The sequence below is a fragment of the Crocodylus porosus genome, unplaced genomic scaffold, assembly GCF_001723895.1.
Source record: "Crocodylus porosus isolate Cpor-Errol unplaced genomic scaffold, CroPor_comp1, whole genome shotgun sequence".
Classification (NCBI taxonomy): domain Eukaryota; kingdom Metazoa; phylum Chordata; order Crocodylia; family Crocodylidae; genus Crocodylus; species Crocodylus porosus.
Window position 1 is genome coordinate 66,549,033 of NW_017728886.1, and position 19,302 is coordinate 66,568,334.

General features: G+C 41.9%; 1 protein-coding gene across 1 annotated transcript in view; it reads right to left on the reverse strand.

The window, feature by feature from the left end:
• Positions 1-10,993, reverse strand: part of ZNF385D (zinc finger protein 385D) — a 267,695-nt gene extending 256,702 nt beyond the window's left edge. Inside the window, exon 1 of the mRNA XM_019535929.1 lies at positions 10,773-10,993. Coding sequence (XP_019391474.1) covers positions 10,773-10,794 — 22 coding nt within the window. The 5' untranslated portion in view covers positions 10,795-10,993. The remainder of the gene's footprint in view (positions 1-10,772) is intronic.
• Between the last annotated feature and the right edge of the window lie 8,309 nt (positions 10,994-19,302).

The following is a 19,302-nucleotide window of genomic DNA, read 5'->3' on the forward strand; positions in this document are numbered from 1 at the left end:
TCCTGCCAAGGCAGGGGGTCGGACTAGATGATCTACCTAGGTCCCTTCCGACTCTAGCTACTATGAAACTATGAAACTATGAAACTATACATAATAATTGTTAAAATGATTTGACAATTATTTGAATTATAGTAAGCCTGATCTAGCATACCAACATAGGCAAATCTGTCATCCTACAAAAGTCAGTGGGAGTTTTGTATGCACAGGGACTGCAGGATTAGGTCCAGTGTGTTTACTGCTCTCACTAACTAAAATTGATTTGAAGCAATCTATTAATGCAATCCAACACATTCCACAGTTCATTACAAATAATGATTACTTCCTTCTCCCAATACTTCCCCGATTGTTGCTGAGAAGGACTCTCATTAAAAACCAGAATCAGTGTGGAGCTTTGTACTTTAGGGTTCCTTAGCTTCTAATACCATTTTTGTATCAGAAAGACAAAATCTGCCAACCTATATTACACAGAGATGGACTTAAAAACTCCTTGTGTTAGTTTGATACAAACTGATAAGTCTACCTCAATATTTGCACTAAGGTTCCATATGGTACTTTCAATATGGATGGCTCATTTGAGAATACTGCACATATTGAACAACTGTATTTATCACAGGCAATGTGCAAAGTTTTTGAAACTGAGCATGCTATTCAATATTTTAAATATTATGGAATACCATGTTTTACCCTCCTAGGGGAACCTTCTAGTGCTGGACTAATAATTTGTAGTAAATTTCTTTTAGGGAAAATCAGAATAAGAAAATGTATTAACAATGTCAAATATACCTCAATAATTTTTATTATTTTGCAATGAAAAGTTATCCAATTTTCAGAGTTCAAAATCTGGTGGTTGGACACATGGGTCAAAGGGCATTATTTCCATTCTCTAACTGGACAACCCTTAAAATTAGTCTGTGTGTCATTAATATACTAGGATTTTAAGTCACCCTCTACAAATACTTGATTATATTTTTACTGTGAATATTTTGCTAGTATGCTATAAAAATGTACAGAAAGCAAATACTGAAGTCATGCATATACAGTCATATCTAATTTAATTAAATATTTGTAGACGTGCCAGTCAAAAATATCCACCCATTTCTAGCTCTGGCATATACTCTTCTATAGGACTATGTTAAAGATCTCAGCCAATAAATGCATTCTGATTTGTTCGTATTTAGAAATCACATTAAGCTGCAAAATCAGAAGCAACATAAAGAAATGCATGACCTTTCTGCATTATCTTTTTTAACGCTATTAAGTTGTCTAGGTGTCAATGGTGATGTAGAACGTCATTGTACATTGCCTTCACAAGGTTAATTCTAGGCAATTTAAATTAATTTTCTTCTCTAAATGCTGATCTTTGCATCTGATGAGAGTTATGTTCCCAACTAGCCATTAATGGCAAAATGAAACAGTTTTGTCTGGTTATCTGAGGAGTGCAGTGGTAGAGTGGTTACTGTATGCCTTTTTGTCCTTTGCAACTAGCACTGTAAATACATATTACCTATATGACTGTGAACTTTTACCCCTTTTAAAGTAAATTGCCAATTTGGTTATTTTATTTCAGAAAGCCTTCAGAATTGCATTTTGATTTTATTTATAGCTTTGATAGAGATTTTAATCACTACTCTAGTTGTATGCACTTTCAGCCTTTTAATCTGTGTTTTATTACAAAAGTACTTAGCATGTACGTCCATGCACACATGTCTATATGCATTCCATATATGCAACCATGTGTTTCTTTCAAGCCATTGTTTTGTAGTTTGAAAACCTGAGTACTGCTAGAAAATAACGTAGAGCACAAGCTGTTAAGGAGGAAGATGCAGACTACTGGGGCTCTGGTCATAAAAGTAGCAACATTATTTCTGTGTCTCTGACTAGCCTTATTTCTATAAAATGCTGAACTGTGATGCAAATTTTGACAGGATTTGCACAGAAATGTTTTTGATCGTATATGGTAAAATGACTATAAACTCAAAGAAATATACAGGATAGAAGCAACAGGTAAAATCATTATAAAATACATGCATTAAAACCAACAGCCCGTTTGAACTAGAAAGGAGTTAGGTACATGGTTTCTGTCAGTAAAAGTGGAATAGAAAATTATTAGTATTGGCCAATGGGAATTATAAGTATTCAGCACCTCTCAGAATTGGAGCCAATAGAAATTAAACATATCATTATGAGGTTAATATAATTGGCACACTACTGCATATGGCGCAGCAGATTAAACACTTTATATTGCTGAGTAGAGAGGTTGTGGTCTGGCTTGGCGGGACAGCGTTTGTCAAGTGATTATTTCATGTCTTAGTGCTGAATGCATAAAAAGCAATTGAAAATATTCTCCTAAAATAGCCGTGCAGCACCTATACTTGTATGGCTCACAGTCCTTCATGGACAGAGTCAGAAGATGAAAATGCTTTTCAGAAGACATACATGCACATCATTCTACCACCTATCTGACTTGTATGAATTTACCCTTAATGGCCCCTTGAATTGCAAGGTTACACAGTTCACTTCTGATGAATTTTTATCTATGCTTATTTTTAATTTTTGAGCCTCACAAAGGGTCACAAACACAGCAGATGATGCACTAGGGAGAAGCAGCTAAGGGGGCTGATTCTTTTTTAATGCTTCCCAGGAACAGACAAGCTCATGTAACTCGTACTGTAGAAGAATCTGCTGCTTCCAGCTGCACCAACTAGTAATAAAAGAAAAATAAATGCACAGTGCTGCTTGCTATATAGTAGTCACTTATCTAGCAGACTAAATGCTTCTGATAAGTGGTTGGTCTTGACAAGAGGTGAGTGGATTGGTTTTCACAGGTAAATACTAGGAAACAAAAACTCATTTGCTAAACATTGGACTGTACGTACGGTGGAGCCCCAGGTCTCTACTGAAAAATGACTTGGCTTAGGAAGAAGTGCACTGATCTTGACTGTTGTGCCAAGGCTTGTCTATTTTTTCCCTTTCTCCTGTGCATTTACAATTGCAGATCTTGTCAAGGTTCTGCTTTTTTAAAATATTGATTCCTAACACAGTGATGGGTAACAGTATTGGAAAACACAGCCATTATCTCCTTCTGTCCTCATAAGTTACTACACTCCATAGTAAACAAGCTGTGAGTAAACAAGGTCAAAAAGAACAAAAGAAGCTGAAAAAAATTCTATGGTTTTTAACATCTGAATGAGCTGGAAACTGCTTATGTATTTGCACTTTCACTACAGAGGGAAAACGAAGAAACCACTGATGAAATAGAAATCAGACATTAAATTCAATCCAACCCAACCATTTCTTCATTTGTTCAAAGCTTGGTAAAGCAAATGTTTATAATACAGGGACAGATCCTACCCCAGAGCCAGACCTTTTCCGTTTATAAAGACAAAAAAAGAGATGTGTTTCCCAATTTATAGAACACATTCCCTCTACAAAATACAAATTCTCAATAGAAGTCAAAGCTTTTTGGACTCTTACCATATCCTGCTAAAATATCAACTGGCCATACATAGTGTTAGCAGGCACTTCAAGGTAATATCTTTACTGTATCTGTATCGCTAGGTCAAACTTAAGCAAGTTGTAAAATACCAAGGAGCTTTTCAAGCTTTATTTGTAAACCAAGTTCTGGATTCTGATTCTACATTCTGAAATCAAGGGGACTATATGTAGAGTAAAGCAGTATGTAATTTAAGAAATTATATTGGAACCTGGCTCGACAATGATTAAATGTTTTCTCCTTTAATTTTCAAATCACTAGTTTGGCCAGTCAGCCAAGTTATTAAAAATTAATGCATTGAATAGAATACTGTATTGTATCATGTACAACATGCCCTGGAATAAAATATACACCCTGTGTTTGAGAAGGCAGAATGAAAGTGAAAAAATTAAAGGATTTTTTCAGAGTTATAGCAGCATAGAGCAGGGGCAGAGCTAACAGGTCTGCAAGGCTGTGAAATAGGAGAAGAGAGACCAGAAGCAAGCAGCAGAATTGCCAGAAGAAAGGTTACCTTGTTTCACAGAACATTAAGACCTTTGAAAAGGAAAGATGATTATGAATACCTCTGGAGTGAATAATAATGAGCCATTAAGTTAGCTGATTCCCCATTTACCTAAAAAGAAATGCCACACATGTTGATGGGCAGTTGGTTTTGGAGCAGGAATAAAAAAGGTGGGCTTCTATTCCGGGCAGAAAAATCAGCTTCCTCACTTAATACAAGCACCCCAATTCCATGGGACTCATTTTAGGGAAAAAGTGTGAGTCATGTAAGAAAATATGGGTAGTGTAACAGCAGTCTTCAGCTACCTGAAAAGTTGTTCCAAAGAGGATGGAGCTAAACTGTCCTCAGTGGTAGCAGATTACAGAATAAAGAACAATGGTTTCAGGTTGCACCTAGAAAAGTTCATGTTAGATATTAAGAAAAACTTTCTCACTAGGAGGCTAGTAAAGCACTGGAACCAGTTACCCAGAGAGGTGGTGCAATCTCTATCCTTGGAGATTTTTATGACCTGGCTAGACAAAGCCATGGCTGGGATGATCTACTTGGGGCTGGTCCTGCTTTGAACAGGGGGTTGGACTAGATGGCCTCCTGAAGTCCCTTCCACCCCTAATTTTCTATGATTCTATGATAAAGTTGATATTCTCTAACAGCTGTCTATCTTACCAAACTGGAATTCGACAAATAAGTGAGAAAATTATTTTGTTTAAATGCCTAAGAGACTCAAGAAATCTTAGCTGCTTTCAAAAGATAAAAATTACAAATTAACATCATTTTTAAGCATAAAGGCAGGCACAGAGCTGTTGTATTTAAGAGACTATTATGAATCAGTAACAGATATGCATGGTGTTTTAGCTTTAAAGATATCCCCTATAATACAGATTACAAATGACAGTAATGCTTCTTTTTCTTTTCGACAGTGGCACAAATCTAAACTTTTTTGATTAATGTCTTGTTTTACCCAGTTTCTGACTATGGTGGGCAATCAGGATATGGGCAAAAGGAAAAATATATTTGTGAAATGGGTGTATATGGGCAGAGGAATGAACATGTGTGTGATTGGCAAACCAAAAAGAGAGACCAGAGGACAAGGGCTAAGGTGGTCTCAGAGACATATGAAGTTGTGGCATTTTACAAACACACACACAATTTTTAGCTCCAAATATGTTTAATAAAAAGATGTCCTTAAAGTTCTGCAAACCCAGTGTTTGTGTTCAGTACAAGCTGATCTACAGTATGTGCCTTTGCAATATAAAGACTTGATGCTGCAACAGAACAAATCTTTCCAATTTCAACCCTAGCAATTTGACTCAAGTGTGATCTCAAACACTTTAGACTTTGATATTTCTAGCCAACCACTTATGCTGTATTTTCTCTTAATGCTACCAATCATCTGTGAAATTTCAGTTGCAAAACTAATCTTTGCTGTAAATGACATGTAATAGCCCCCTTTTTAAAAATCAGGACCTATATGAGCTTTGTTGTATTTTAAGAACTTTTCATGGTCTAATTCCAAATTGAAAAATTCCCTTTCTCAAGATCAAAGTCCAACTGTTTCTCTGCTTTTAAAAGTAGCACTGTTTTCTTTGCCGTTATCAGAAGGAAGGGTTTTGAAAAGATTCTTATTACCTGATTAACACTTTTGAAATGGCAAGAATTTTTATAATGGCAACCAAGCTATGAAGCATAATCAAAACATGATATATTTACATACAGAAGTTGAATCCATGACTGAAAAGTTTGTTTTTATTTGTATATTTTGTTCCTATTTAAAATCCTTTCTGATAAATACAGTACTGAATACAATTTTGAAGAAAAAAACAGAAAAAATATATAGATAGGCATTCAACTAAGAGAACAGAGAAATGGTAGGTTCTGAATTGTGATCCTGAATTACAATACTGCAGTGGGTGACTCTCCTAAGTAAAAAAGCAGGATTGGACCCCAAACAAAAAAAAGTCCATTCATGATAGTTTAAAAACATGCACACAGATATGATCAAACCTTCTCTAGTGAAGCCAGAAACCATCAGTTTAAATTTTGCATTTGTTTTGGATGCAATCATGCAAAAGGTAACAGTGGGATTCACCATTTTTCATGAATCTGTGAATTTCTCTTTTAAATGCCCCTTCCCTCAGCCTCTCCCACACAAATACTTCCATACCTACACTCAGGCCAAAGAGACTTTAAATGAGCAGTTTTTGTAATACAGTCTGAAAGCATGCATACAGTATTGGATAAATTTCTAACAGACTGTTTTAATGTATACATGTGCTGATGAATATTCCATGTTTCAAGATACGAACTTCACTCCCAGAACACTGTAAAAATTATTTCAGTATAAATACAAGACTTCATATTTCAGAATGCTCTGATTTGGCGCTCTCAGCTACATTTTTCTGTCATATTCAGCATCCATTATATATTAACTACATATTTTTATTGCAGATGGCTGGTAATGAAATACAATGAGGTTCATTGCCTAGTATCGCTGTTTTTTTTCAAAACACTAGTTTTAAAACTGTAATCTTAAAAATGCTTACAGATTCATTCTTCCTTATATGAAGATAAAGAGAATAACTGAGGGAGGATACTGCTATGTGTAATCTAGCACGATACATGACAGGCTCCTAAAATAATTGGTAACTGTTAAAATGTTTTCACTAAAATTATTGTGAAAGTTTTATTTTATTTTATTTTTAAATATACACCTTTAGAAAGCCTTCGACATTTGGGGGAGGGGAGTAATTTTTTCCTTCATGACTCACCAAGCATGAATCTCTCCTAGAAATTATTTCAAAAATAAAAAATGATACTTAGAATAGTAGTGTGGATGTAGACAAGAGATACTATCCACTACACTGTTCACTGGAAAATAAAACTAGACCTGAAAACAACCACCGTGCAAACAGAATTATGATGGAATTTAACTTTGTCTAGAGAATCTGTGGGGTTAGATGTTTTTCCCATTAGTGCTTTAATTTTATCCTTAAAGAATATTATCTACATTTTAAGCCAGACACCCAGATTAAACACGTACGGTTTTCTATACGATGCACTACAGTGACTGTAATGGAAACTACTTACATCCATAATATAGGAGAACCCCAAGAGAAAAGCATTTCATTGGCTCATTGTCGCTGTAAAATGTTCTACTTTTTTCATTTCTATTAATATTTTTATTAAATGGTGTTTTGAATTACTTTCTTTTGGGGCCTTTATCTCCATTCCTTTACAGGTTTAATGGATTCTCAAGAACACTGTCAAGATTCACTGTCCCAGAACTGCAATATCACTGCAGCGTTTCCCCTGGTTGACAATTATCATGAAACGTGCTGCTAGCTTACAACTGTGCATAACCCTCACAAGAAGCCCTCCCCTTGGCTTCGCCTGCAAAAGACTGACCCATATATCATATCCAGACCCAACAAACTTGCCACAAATGTGCCTTTTGACCCAACCAGTAAAAAAAAAAAAAAAGCCCATTACAACTGCACTGAAAGATAAGCAGGCTCTACTCACTGGCCCACAGTGCCAGTCTGTGAAGTGCATGATAGTAGGAGAGGGATGGGACTGTGGGACTATTCCAGGCTGGACTTTTTAAAATAGAGAGCATGTTGGAGCAAAACATTTGCCAGCCATAACAAAGCTTTTGCCTTAGCAGAACCTTATGGTACAGAAGTGGAGCAGATCCCCTGTTATTACTTTGCAACATTAGCTCTGTGACACTGACAACCACCCACAGTCTTCCTTCTCTAATCTGTGGAGAATGTTCACAGCAGACTCTTATCTGTTGCTAAATTATTAACATGATAATCATCCTTGGCAAAGATTCCCACCCCACCCCCCTTAAAGCAGTGTAAAATATTTAATTACTAAAATACTTCACATGTATTTATTATTTTCATTTATTTCCCACTAACTCCAAACACACTGACAGTTTGGTAGGATTTTTTTCATCCCACACCTTATATTCAACTCAAAATGCTGAATGCACAATCAATCCCATAAGCAACAAAAGTATCCACGGAGACTAAACAGCAAACTCTAAATCACAGCAGGGTAAGCGAAAATTAACAATTATTGAAACCAGTGTATTGAAATTCCAATAGAAGGCAAAAGTGAAGCTTAAGTCATTAAGAGGGTCCATTAGTTCAATCATTTGAAAGCAAGGTTTATTCTGTATACCAGACTCATACCTAGTCAACACAAAATCTTCCCAGGGGTTGCAGGTTTCAACAGAGTAAGGTGCAATGTTATTGCCTCTTCCAAATTCAGTAACCTGACCTCTCTTGGTAGAGAACCTTAGAGAGTGTTTCATAGGAACTTATTTCAATTGTTGGATACTTACCATATAAAAATCCTGTTTCCAGATGGAAGGGCTTGTTTTCCTGGTAATTATTTTAATATTTACTTGGAACGCAGCAGAGGACGTGCTCTACAATCTTGCTACTTTCAAGCACCAATTAGGTGGTACGGCCTAGTAAAGCAAGTAAAACATACACATATACACCAACGGTGTGTGTCCTTTCTTCTTTCACCTCTCTACATGGGTTAACATCATAGTGAAAGGCATTAAAGAAACACAGCATAGAACAGGAATGTTTTTAAAAACGCTGAAAGCCAAAGAGAAAAAAGCTACTACAGTGAGTAAAGCATACCTCAGAACATTGATCTTATACGTATGGCAGATATAGCATATGGTGAAATTTGCAGTCTTGGTAACATGTGATACACATCGTTCATATTGCACTAGACTTTGCTTTGTATAGTAACAGTACAATACTATGCTAGGAACAGGTGAGATTATGGGTTTTTAGGTTTCTGACAGTTTGAGTAAGAGACTTCCTAGAATAGCCACAGATATTTATCATCCCCTCTTCAGCAGGTTTTGTTACTCAAACAAAGGAAAATAGGATGCTAATTTTTTACTAAATCTCAACATACGTTTCCAACTGAACTGCAGATACCAAAAACCTGTCTGTCTAAAAACTGAAACTTTAGCTTAGCCTCCAGTAGAGATGTGCTTCCCATGAAGCAAGAAAGCTACATTTCAGTTTGTCCTATTAAAAAACTTGCATTACACAAAGAAACAAATTAGCATGTGAATCACTGAGCAGTGCATCCAGTTTGGAACAGGGTAGCATTAGTAAACAGTCCAACCCACATTACATGTATTTGACAATATCGTTAAAAAGGCAGATACACAGCAGTTTAATAAAGCAAACCTAACCTCTGCTAGCACTTCTAGCCCTTATAACTTAAGTAAACCAGAGATTCTAACCACAATCAAGCTGGCAATTGTAGTAAAGCTCACTACAAAGAGTATATCTAGCACTTGCTGTGATAAAAACAAGCCAAAAAGAAATTCTACTGCCAGCTATTTTTTAATCCTAAAAAGACAGTCTAAATGATCCAAATTCAGTCAAAACTGAAATGTTTATTGGCATAAAGAATAGTTATGCCACTTATGTATAAGTGATCTATGCTCAGTCTTCTGAAAACATATTAGAGCGAAAACATTGCAAATTAGTCTTTGTAAGAGACTGAAGAAATCTGAGAATCTGGATAAACTGCATATTGTGATTTAAAGCATCCCTTCTAATGACAATATACAGCAAAATGAAAGTTGTTTTTTTATACAACTGATGGATTTCAGCTTTAGTGAATAAGTTGGGATGCCCTCCTGCCTATACAATTTAGATTCTTAGAGGACATAATGGCTATGCTAAAAAGCCTTCTGATATGTATAGCAAGGCATTCACATGATAGAAGCCTACTGGAATATCAAAGAAATACTTCTTTAAGCTTAAAGTGAACTCTTGATTTAATATTTAATGAGACAGAAAAAGCGGCTGAATGTCCCAGAAATTCTCCAGATCTCTTGCTGTGTGTTCACTGCTAAACATTAGGCAGCTATATATATTCATGCTGGCATCGGACAAGACTTCAAGGATCAAAGGATAGAATTTTCTTCCACCTCTTCATATATATATCTATATATATAGAGAGAGAGAGATATAGCTATTTGCCAACATTAAGTTGCAGCATTGCATTGCAATTGTACATCCCAACACTGTATTGCAGCACTACATTGCTAACATATCCATGCTCCAGCATGTTTTTAGGGTATGCAGCCAGCTCAGCTGTAAACCTAAGGAAGATTTCCATCAGGCAACGAAACTAAACTCTGCACAAATATTTAACAGCTCTGAGACCTCTGAAGGCTTAAAATAATATGTATTTCATGGTATGCTTGCAGTCAGACCCACAACTGTGAGCTGCATAGTGCAGCATACTCGGCAAACACACCACTGCAAATAAGGCATTGTTTCCTCTTTCCGTCTTAGAAATTTTAAAAGCAAAATGTTGAATGAAATTCTCAGTACTTACTCTGACTTTAAAACATAAACAGTGCGGTAGTACCTCATATATTTCATTAAGTTTGTCTGGAACTTCTCTGGCTCCACAACAATTTCTCACACCCCCCCCCCCCGGTCGGTGAAACACAAGTTCATTTAAGACAAACCTAGGATGAGTTCATCTTTCTCTCCCTCTCTCTTTTTTTAGCAGCTAAAACTAAGCCATAACCTATTAAAATAGAAACATTCCTCAGACAATGGAATCCTTTAAAATTGCACAACCAATGTGGTTTTCTAGTTTACAGTTTTAGGTATGCATCAGAGTGAATTGTTCTTAGATCTACATTTTGTTTAATAATTACCCCTATTGATAAGATGCGAGCCGAAGTAGAATTACATCATCATAGTTAACACTTACCAAAATACATTATGTTTCTCATTAATCATGCAGTCAGAATCCCACCGCTGTGTATTCAGCATTAGCTCCTGCACAGGGCTGACATGTAAAACAGAGCTCTTTCATTCTACATTATGTGGAAATTTCCCAGCATCAGAACAGTGAGTGAGCAGTGTGCCTCCTCAGGATGAGTGCTTTGCAGGCAGTCTTATCCCTGATACAATCCCTGTCTGATTTAGCATTTACTCTGGCTGCATGCTGCACTGCCCATTCTTACTGTAATCTGACTCCTCCTTGTGATGTCCTTGCTGTGCCTGTGACATCAGTAGGAAGAGTACTACAAACAGATTTTTTGCTTTAACAGGCTCTTTAATATCCTGCTTAAACGAACCCTAGCTTGCAAAAAAAAAAACCCCAAAATTTGGCAGTAAATGTATTCAGTGACATAATGTGGTCAATTACATAATAGATGGAAAAAGACAAAACATATATTGTTAGCATTTTGCTCACTAAAGGCACGATCTAGGAGGGTGCGGAGTGCCTTTACTTCCCACTGACTTCAGTGAGAGGTAAAGGTGTTTGTCATGTTGCAGGATCAGACCAAAGCGGCTAATGCATATTTCACAGAGCTCTAATAAATACTTTCCAGTCAGGTATTGTATGAAGCTTAGTTTCCCTCTAGACAGATATCTATACTTAGAGAGCAGATATATCAGCACAACTGAGTTGAAATGGTTTTTAAATACTGTGTTTTTCTCCATATAATAATGCCCTGCAAGAAGGAAGAACTGGAAGACACAGAAGATTTGTATGCGATTCAGAACCTTTTACCTCTATGTCTCCGGTTCCTATCCAGTCCACTTTGTTAGTGGCAAGTCATTAGTAGCTGATGGCTACTTTATTGTTCTGTGATAAATGGTGTGGTCCCAAGCTGATGCCTAGTAGATCAGTTCCCATATGATCACATTCATTTTTATAACTGGTATCTTTGTTGGCAGATTCAGAAAATAGACCAAAGATATAGATACTGAAATAGATATGGATACTCTCACCCCTAGAGGTCATGCCTCAGGTTAGATGTGATGCATACTGGCAGAACTGTAGGGAAGGCTGTACTGCTGTGTCTGTGTATCTGGGTTGGGAAAGGACACTGGTTTCCAGTGTTGTCAGAGTGAGGCATTTCACTAGTAATACACCCAAGCCAAATAATGAAAAATAAAGTAAAATAATAAAGGAAAATACACTGACATGTTTATCTCATTGTAATAGGATCCAACGTGATACACGTTTGATACCTCAGGAAAGAGGATAACATACAATTCACTTAAAGTTATGCTTCTTAGTCTTAAAAGCTGCACGCAATGGGGGCATCTATATGAGGCATTTACTGCAGAGTTGCCTACTAAGCTCCACAGGAAACATCTCGCCATCTACACGTGCGGCCCTATTTGGTTGCAGGAAACTAATAAACTCCGCATCATGTTAGTACTTGTAAATACAAGTACTTTACTGCTGTGGAATGTTTTCATGTGCAGCAGTGCACATGCAGACACTGACATGGCTGGTTGGGACACGAGGGTACTTCAGAGTGGGAAGTATTAGTACGCCTGTGTAGATGTGCCCAGTAATACCCAGTCACCAAGTTCAATTTCATAAGGTCCAACCATCTAGGGCAAAATTATCCAGCAGCATAGCAGTCAAGGGAGACACATACTACAGCAACGCAAGTATGGTTTTGTTATACAGCCACCTAGTACATCAGTCATGCAGAGGTTTTCCACACCTTTCTATCTGCTTGCACATGACGTGGCTGGACCTATGCTACAGTTGTATAGGCCACCAGATGCAACTGAAGACTGAAGGAGGGAGAGAGTCTTGGCATGAAGTTAGTGCAAAAGGAGGCACACGAGCCTTGGCTGCTATTTCAGCAGGGACTGGAGCAGCATCTCCTGGGGGTTCTGAATCCTTCCTGTACCGTGATACTTAAATATGGGTGTTGGATCTGTCATTCAAGTCTCACAGACGTCCAGGTACATCCTCTAAATAGAGTTTATTAATTTTCCTTGTAAGAGGGATTGTAGCTCACACGATCAGAAAACGCAATCCTCAGTGTCTACCCTAATGTATCTCAGATGAGCTGTGATGATGAGAACGGGGAAGTCAGTTCTTATGAACCAGCAGCACTTTTACTCTGGAGAGCCTTCTGTCTTCCATGGAGGTAAAGGAAGAAAGGACCAGACTAGTGGCAGTCTTTTAATTCCATTGCTGTCCTAAAAAAAAACAGTAGTAGACTGCACTGCACTGAGTCTACTGCAGGTAGGCCACCCTCATATGGGAAGGTAGGGCTAGAATTTGACTGGTTCAGAAACCATTCCCTCAAACTCCTGAATAGCTGTGAGGCATGGCATTGTGGCCGTGTCATCCTGAATTTGGGTGTACTTGGGTCCGCTTCTCAGGTAGTGTAAAGCAGAGTAGGCATGGAACGAACTGAGCAAACTCAGAAGCTGATGATGTGCCCCTCTTAGAGCTTACCTTTAATACAAGATATCCTTCAGATAGCTATTTTCAGTTTTGTTTTTTATTTCAATGTCTTAAACCAGGCCTCAGAACTGTCTCCAAATTATTGTATATTTTCTTTGTCAACATAATGAATACATAATCAAAAACAGCTAGAAAAAGACCTAGTTTTTTTAAGTGACTTTCTTTGCACTTCAATTATGGAGCAGATGTGGCAAAGCCTGGGGGACAGGGAGTCGCTGATGGTCTTATTCCTTCTGGCAAGTTTCCACAGCATAAATTCACAAACTCTGGGCCAAATTCTGCTTTCCCTTGCACATGTGCAACTCCCAATAAATCACAAAAAAGTATTAGATTTCTAATCACTAGGAGACAAATTATCTTCTCAGCATGGCATTGTGTGAAAAAACATAAAAGCAAGACATAATCCAGTAGTTTTAACCCATGGTGGTTGCACAAATGTGCTATAAAGACACACTGAAGGTATATCTCAAGAAAATGGATACTGACATCAAGAGCTGGGAGGAACTAGCTGCTAACTAACTCCAGTGGTGCCACAACCTCAACCAAGTGGCAGCCCACTTCAAAGAAAAGTGTCTTACTCTTGAAGCAGAGAAGAAATGGAAGAAGGAAGACCTGTGGAAAAACCTGCAACTTCTGTGAATACATATATGGCTCAAAGATTGGACTCTAAAGTCACAACAAGCCCCATCGATACGCCATGGTAGAGATCATCCTCATATTGAGGGTTTGCAGCTGCTGCAATGTTCTAATTAAAAAATAGGGTTGTATGAAACAGAACCAGAGAGAGCTGTAATAAGGAGCAAGAACCCTCTTTACACATATTGGTGCACTGCCTGAACTCCTGGTGTGGAAACAAGAATAAATACACAAAGTGGGGTAATGAGGCTGACCCTTGGTTCCCTACATCTGACAGACAGGTCAGCAAATTTTGGCTAGCTTTATAATTTGCTGTAAGTATAGGTCAGCAGAAAATTATGACCTTTCATAAGAAAGTTGAAAAAGAATGAGCCCCCCCACAACAGCATCATTTGCACTTGGCATTTCTTCTAGGTGGTCAAGCTATGAGCTACTTCAAGTGCAAGGCTTGGGCTAAAACCACAAGGTAGCCTTTTCATGAGGTATTTGGCTCCTGTCTTCTAATCTTGATTCCAGCTCTCCACAGAGACTGTAGTGCTGGTTTACACATTGCCCTCATGCTAGGAATGAAAATGACTGGCAGGCATGTCTATTGCAAACATTGATTAATATTTTATAAAATTAATGTACCTGCTGAACACCCTAGGATTCCTGGAAACCTTTCTTCTGGCTTTGAATTCTCTCAGGAGTCAACCAATAATAGATTTATACCTAGATTCCTACTGGTTGGCTTTGATGAATTTCAGTTTGAGAGGCTGACCACAAACATTTTCTTGCAAGTGCAGAAGTATATCCACTCTTTGAAATATAATAATGTGCAACAAAAGACACTGGTGACACAACATTATCAGTTTATATGTCTGGTATAGTAGGTTAAAAGATCTTATACACCTTTGAGGCTTCCAATTTCTCTTAAAATAAATTTCATCTATTGTACACAGGCAGCTATTGGAAATAAAAATGTACAGTGCTGCATTTGAAAACAAAATGGAAGCAGCAATCCAAATCACAATGAATGTCTTTATTTACCTTTAAAGAGACAGCAAAAGACACTTTAAGACAAGCTGAATACAACTTCATAAAATTTGTGGGGCTTATTCATCATGGAAATTTCATTCTTTGTGACACAACAACAGCAACTCTGTAGAAAGAAGAGCAACCAAGGCATAATATTGCAAGGATCCACAAGAAATTGTAAGTTTTTTCCAAGTGTGTATAATTATGTGCCTCAAGTCAAATCCACTAACTACACTAACTAGAAATTTGGTTCCCTTTTTACTTTTAGCCATCTGGAGTAGATTAAAACATAGTGGGCATGTCTACACATGCATTTGCTGTGGCACCAGTTTACTCAGAAGACAATTACTCACAAGTAAACAGTGCCGAGTAAGCATCTACCTGTGCAGGGAAGTAGGAGCCAGTGGCATACCATGAGTCTCTGGCACCTGGGGGCCAATGCTTGCATTTTGGGGGGCCAATGCTTGCATTTTTGCCTTCCCCCTGCCGAGGGGACAATCCGAGCAGGGTGCAGGGCCCAAGACAAATCAGCCTGTGTGGGGCCTCACCTCTCACTCCCGGCACTTCTGTGGGGGAATTAGCAGCACAGCATACTGGCCATGGGGGACAGGTGGAAGCCAGAATTTCCAGCTGGAACAGCCAAAGAAAGCCACAACCCGCCAGGTGGGCAGGAGGGCCACACACAAAATGTGGGAGGCACTGTGGCCTCTCTGGCTGGCACCCCACCCCCAGGCAAGTGCCTGGGGGCCGTTGCCCCCTACCACCCCCCCCATTGGTATGCTACTGGTAGAAGCAGATTTACTGCCAATCTGGTCCTGCTTCCCAGGACCCTGCTGCTACTGGGGAAAACTCCAGGCTTCAGCTGCAGCTGCCAGCATCTAGCATCCCTCTTCAAAAGCCAGCCCTGTTGGCTGCTTTCTGGCCAGAAGCAGCATGCAGAGTGCTCTCCTTGCCGCTTCTGCTTCCCCACACTATGGACAATACAGCCCCTAACCCTGGCAGTGACAACCAGCACCCTGGGCTCCTGCTGGCCACCATGCTGGCCCTCCTGGCTCACTGCATCTACCGCTGCCAGGCCCTCCTCGCTCCCCCACATGCAGCAACCTCCTGTCAGGCTGCTGTGCACTGTCCCACGACCACCACCGCACACCTACCACACATTTACAGATTCACAGAAGCTTTGAACTGGAAGGACCTCTTTGACCCCATCTGCATGGCTGGACCCTGGCAGGGACACCATCAACAAGGTCCAGGATGCCACTGCCAGGGCTGCTGTTGTGCTCCTGTACATCTAGCCCTGCCACTTCTGGGGCCCCCAAGCTAGCCAGCACTGGTGGTGGCACATCATCCAGCACACCTGGGATGATGAGAAGTGCCTGGAGGCCTTCCACATGAACTGGGCCAACATCTGGGATCTCCTGAAGTAGCTCCACCATACCTGGAGTTGCAGGACATTGGCATGTGACTGCTTCTCCCTGCAGACACCTGCTTGGCCCTCACCCTGCTCAAGCTGGCCATACCTACCAGCCTGCAGTACATCAGCCACTTCCTTGCTATGGGCAAGGCCACAGCTGGGGAGGCTATCTTGGTGTGCAGTGCCCTGCAGGACATGCTGGAGGACACCATGCTTGGCGTGCACAACTCTGGTTCATGTGGCCCTACACTGGACACCTGGACCCCTACCAGGCCCACTTCAATTACTGCCTAGGTTGGACCCACACTCTGATGGAGCGTATGTTTGGATGCCTCAAAGGATGCTGGCACACCCTCACCACCTGCCTTGAGTTCACCAAGGACAACCTCCCCTGGGTCATTGTCACAGCCTGTGTGCTGCATAATATCTGTGAGGCCCAGGGGGAGCTCTTCCATGAGGCCTGGGCAGACAAAGCATAGTGTGCAGAGGATGCTTGGCAGTGGATGCACCACCTGCGGCAACAGAAGCAGCGGCAGGCCCCCCGTACCAAGGACCCAGGAAAGCCACGCACCCGCTAGCCAGAACCAGGGCACCAGCTGCAGGAGGTACTAGCCAACCACCTCCTCCAGCACTCCTCACTCTAGCTTGCCTGCACTACCACCCATGGATCCCCCACCCCACTGCCCACCCTCAGCACCGTGCTCACTGCAGACACATCTCACAAGAACATGTTTTTATTTTCCTCACATCAGCCGAGCCCCCTTTCCCCCTCCCTCCCCAATAAATAGAGCCCCTCCATCACCCACTTAATCCACCAATAATAAAACACCTTCTTCCCATGAAAACTTTGTACAATATCCTTTGTGTGCCATCCTGGGGTGGGGGGACATGAGGTAGGAGTATTTAGGGGGCAGAGCCCAGGGATAAATGGCCAGCACCTCAGCCTATGACTGCTCCCCCATGGGTACGCACACCACTGTGAATGTGGCATATGGGGGCCTCACCCAGGGGCAATGGTAGCCAGTGATGCCCCAGAATGAGTGGCTCTTCCTCCATCAGGCAATGTCTAGGTCCAGCACAGTGGGCATGCAGTCCTAGCCCTGCTGCAGGCAGTTCCAGCTCCACACCTGGGTAGAGCTGGAGTGAGTGGCAGGGTTGGGCCCAGGCAGGGGGGCCGAGTCATGCTAGACCTTGGGCAGGGTCCGGAACAGGGGCTTCCGGCTGATGGAGGTGGTGCGGAACCTCCTCCTAGGCCCAGATAGGGGCATGCTGTACGGTGGTGGGTGACTGCCAGGGGGCAAGTAGGGCTAGGGTTGGGGGCTGGGCAGTGGGTAGTACAAAGGCAGCCATCAGGGCCAGAATGGCTTCCAGCACTTGACAGTCCTCCACGACCTCCACTGCCTGAGTCAGGATGGCATTCTGCTCTCATAGTGCCCCCACCCACTTGCATTCCAGGACTAGGTGTACCCAGAACTCCCTGTCTATCCGGTCCCACGTTTCCTTGTGCCGGTCTTGTGCCTCCTCATGCTGGTCCCATGTATCTTCATGGATCATGCCCTCCACTCACCAGCTGTCCTGGTGGGCCATATCCTCCACCCGCCAAGCCTGAGCATCTGCCAGCCAGTCCTCTGACACCATGGCCAGGTGGTTCATGAAGAAGGCCCTGTCCAAGTACCTCTGGCAGAGCTGGTGCATCTGCAGGGCCCTGACTGTGGGCAGTGGTGACCTTGAGGCCACATCCCTCTCCCCCGTGTGCAGCTTCAGGCCCCATAGAGCCATGAGAAATAAGCTGTCTTATGAGTTTGCAACATTTCAAAGATAACGTGCTCTCTACCAGGGGCTGTGCAGTGCTCAGCCTCAGATCAGGGGTCAGGTGTGCATGGGTGCCCAGGGACCATGGTAAATCAGGTGGATATGCCTGGTTCCAGGCAGCTGCTGGCCAAGCCCCACATCCCCATTCACTCCCCTGGGGGTAGTGGGACACTGGGTGCTGGTTACAGAAGCCTGCCTTCCCTACCCTGTTCTCAGGGTGGGATAGGATAGGCTTTTGGTAGCACCTGCTGCCATTGCTCCATGCCTCCCTCCATCTCCTGCAGGCCAGCCTGTCTCCTGTGCTGCTGCCCAGCCCACAGCAGCTGGTTTCAGAGGGCATGGGACTCCTGGACAACTGGGACAAGAAGCTCCCTATGTCCCCCCCTCCCCACAGGTTTCTCCAGGGAGACACCCTGGGGCCAGCTCCCCCTACACTGCCACTGTACTGAGAGCATGCCCTTGCAGTGGTGGTACATGAGGAGCTGTTTGCATGGACCAAAGGGTGCCTGATCCACTATGCTCTGCTGATGATGATGGCCATGTGCCCTAGGTGCACCTGGCATGGGACCCTGAGCTTCAATGGTGCAGGGAGCAAGCCTGGGCTGCCCCACCACCTCTGTCACCACCTGGAGGGATTCCTGTGGCTGCACTACATGTCCCTGCCCCCCACAGCTGGGGAGGACATCACTGCCAGCACCAGTGTTCCTTAGCATGTGAGAGGCCCATCCCCACCTACCTGTGGGGGCACGGGAGTCTCAATACATTTTGGCATCATCTCCTGCCTCCTGTTAAGGGCGGGCAGGGATCTGGGGCCAGGGCACAGCAGGCAGGCTGGGAGAGGTGGAGGGGCAGGGGACTTGGGCAGGAGCCAGGGTGGAGAGAGCCCTCCCTTGGTGCAGACCTTACCCCGTGGCCAGCACTGGCATGGCTGGCAGCTCCAAGTGGTCATGGTTGTTGGTGATGGTGTTTGGTTATGGACAGTGTCCTCAGATGATGGGGCACAGTGGGCAGGTGCCTGGTCAAGACTCCCTCAGGAAGGAGCTGGCACTTCTGGTTGCTGGTGATGTCATGGCCGGCTGCACCTTTTAGCATAAGTTGGGGCTGCACAGCTGGTGTGGCAGTTGTTGGGCC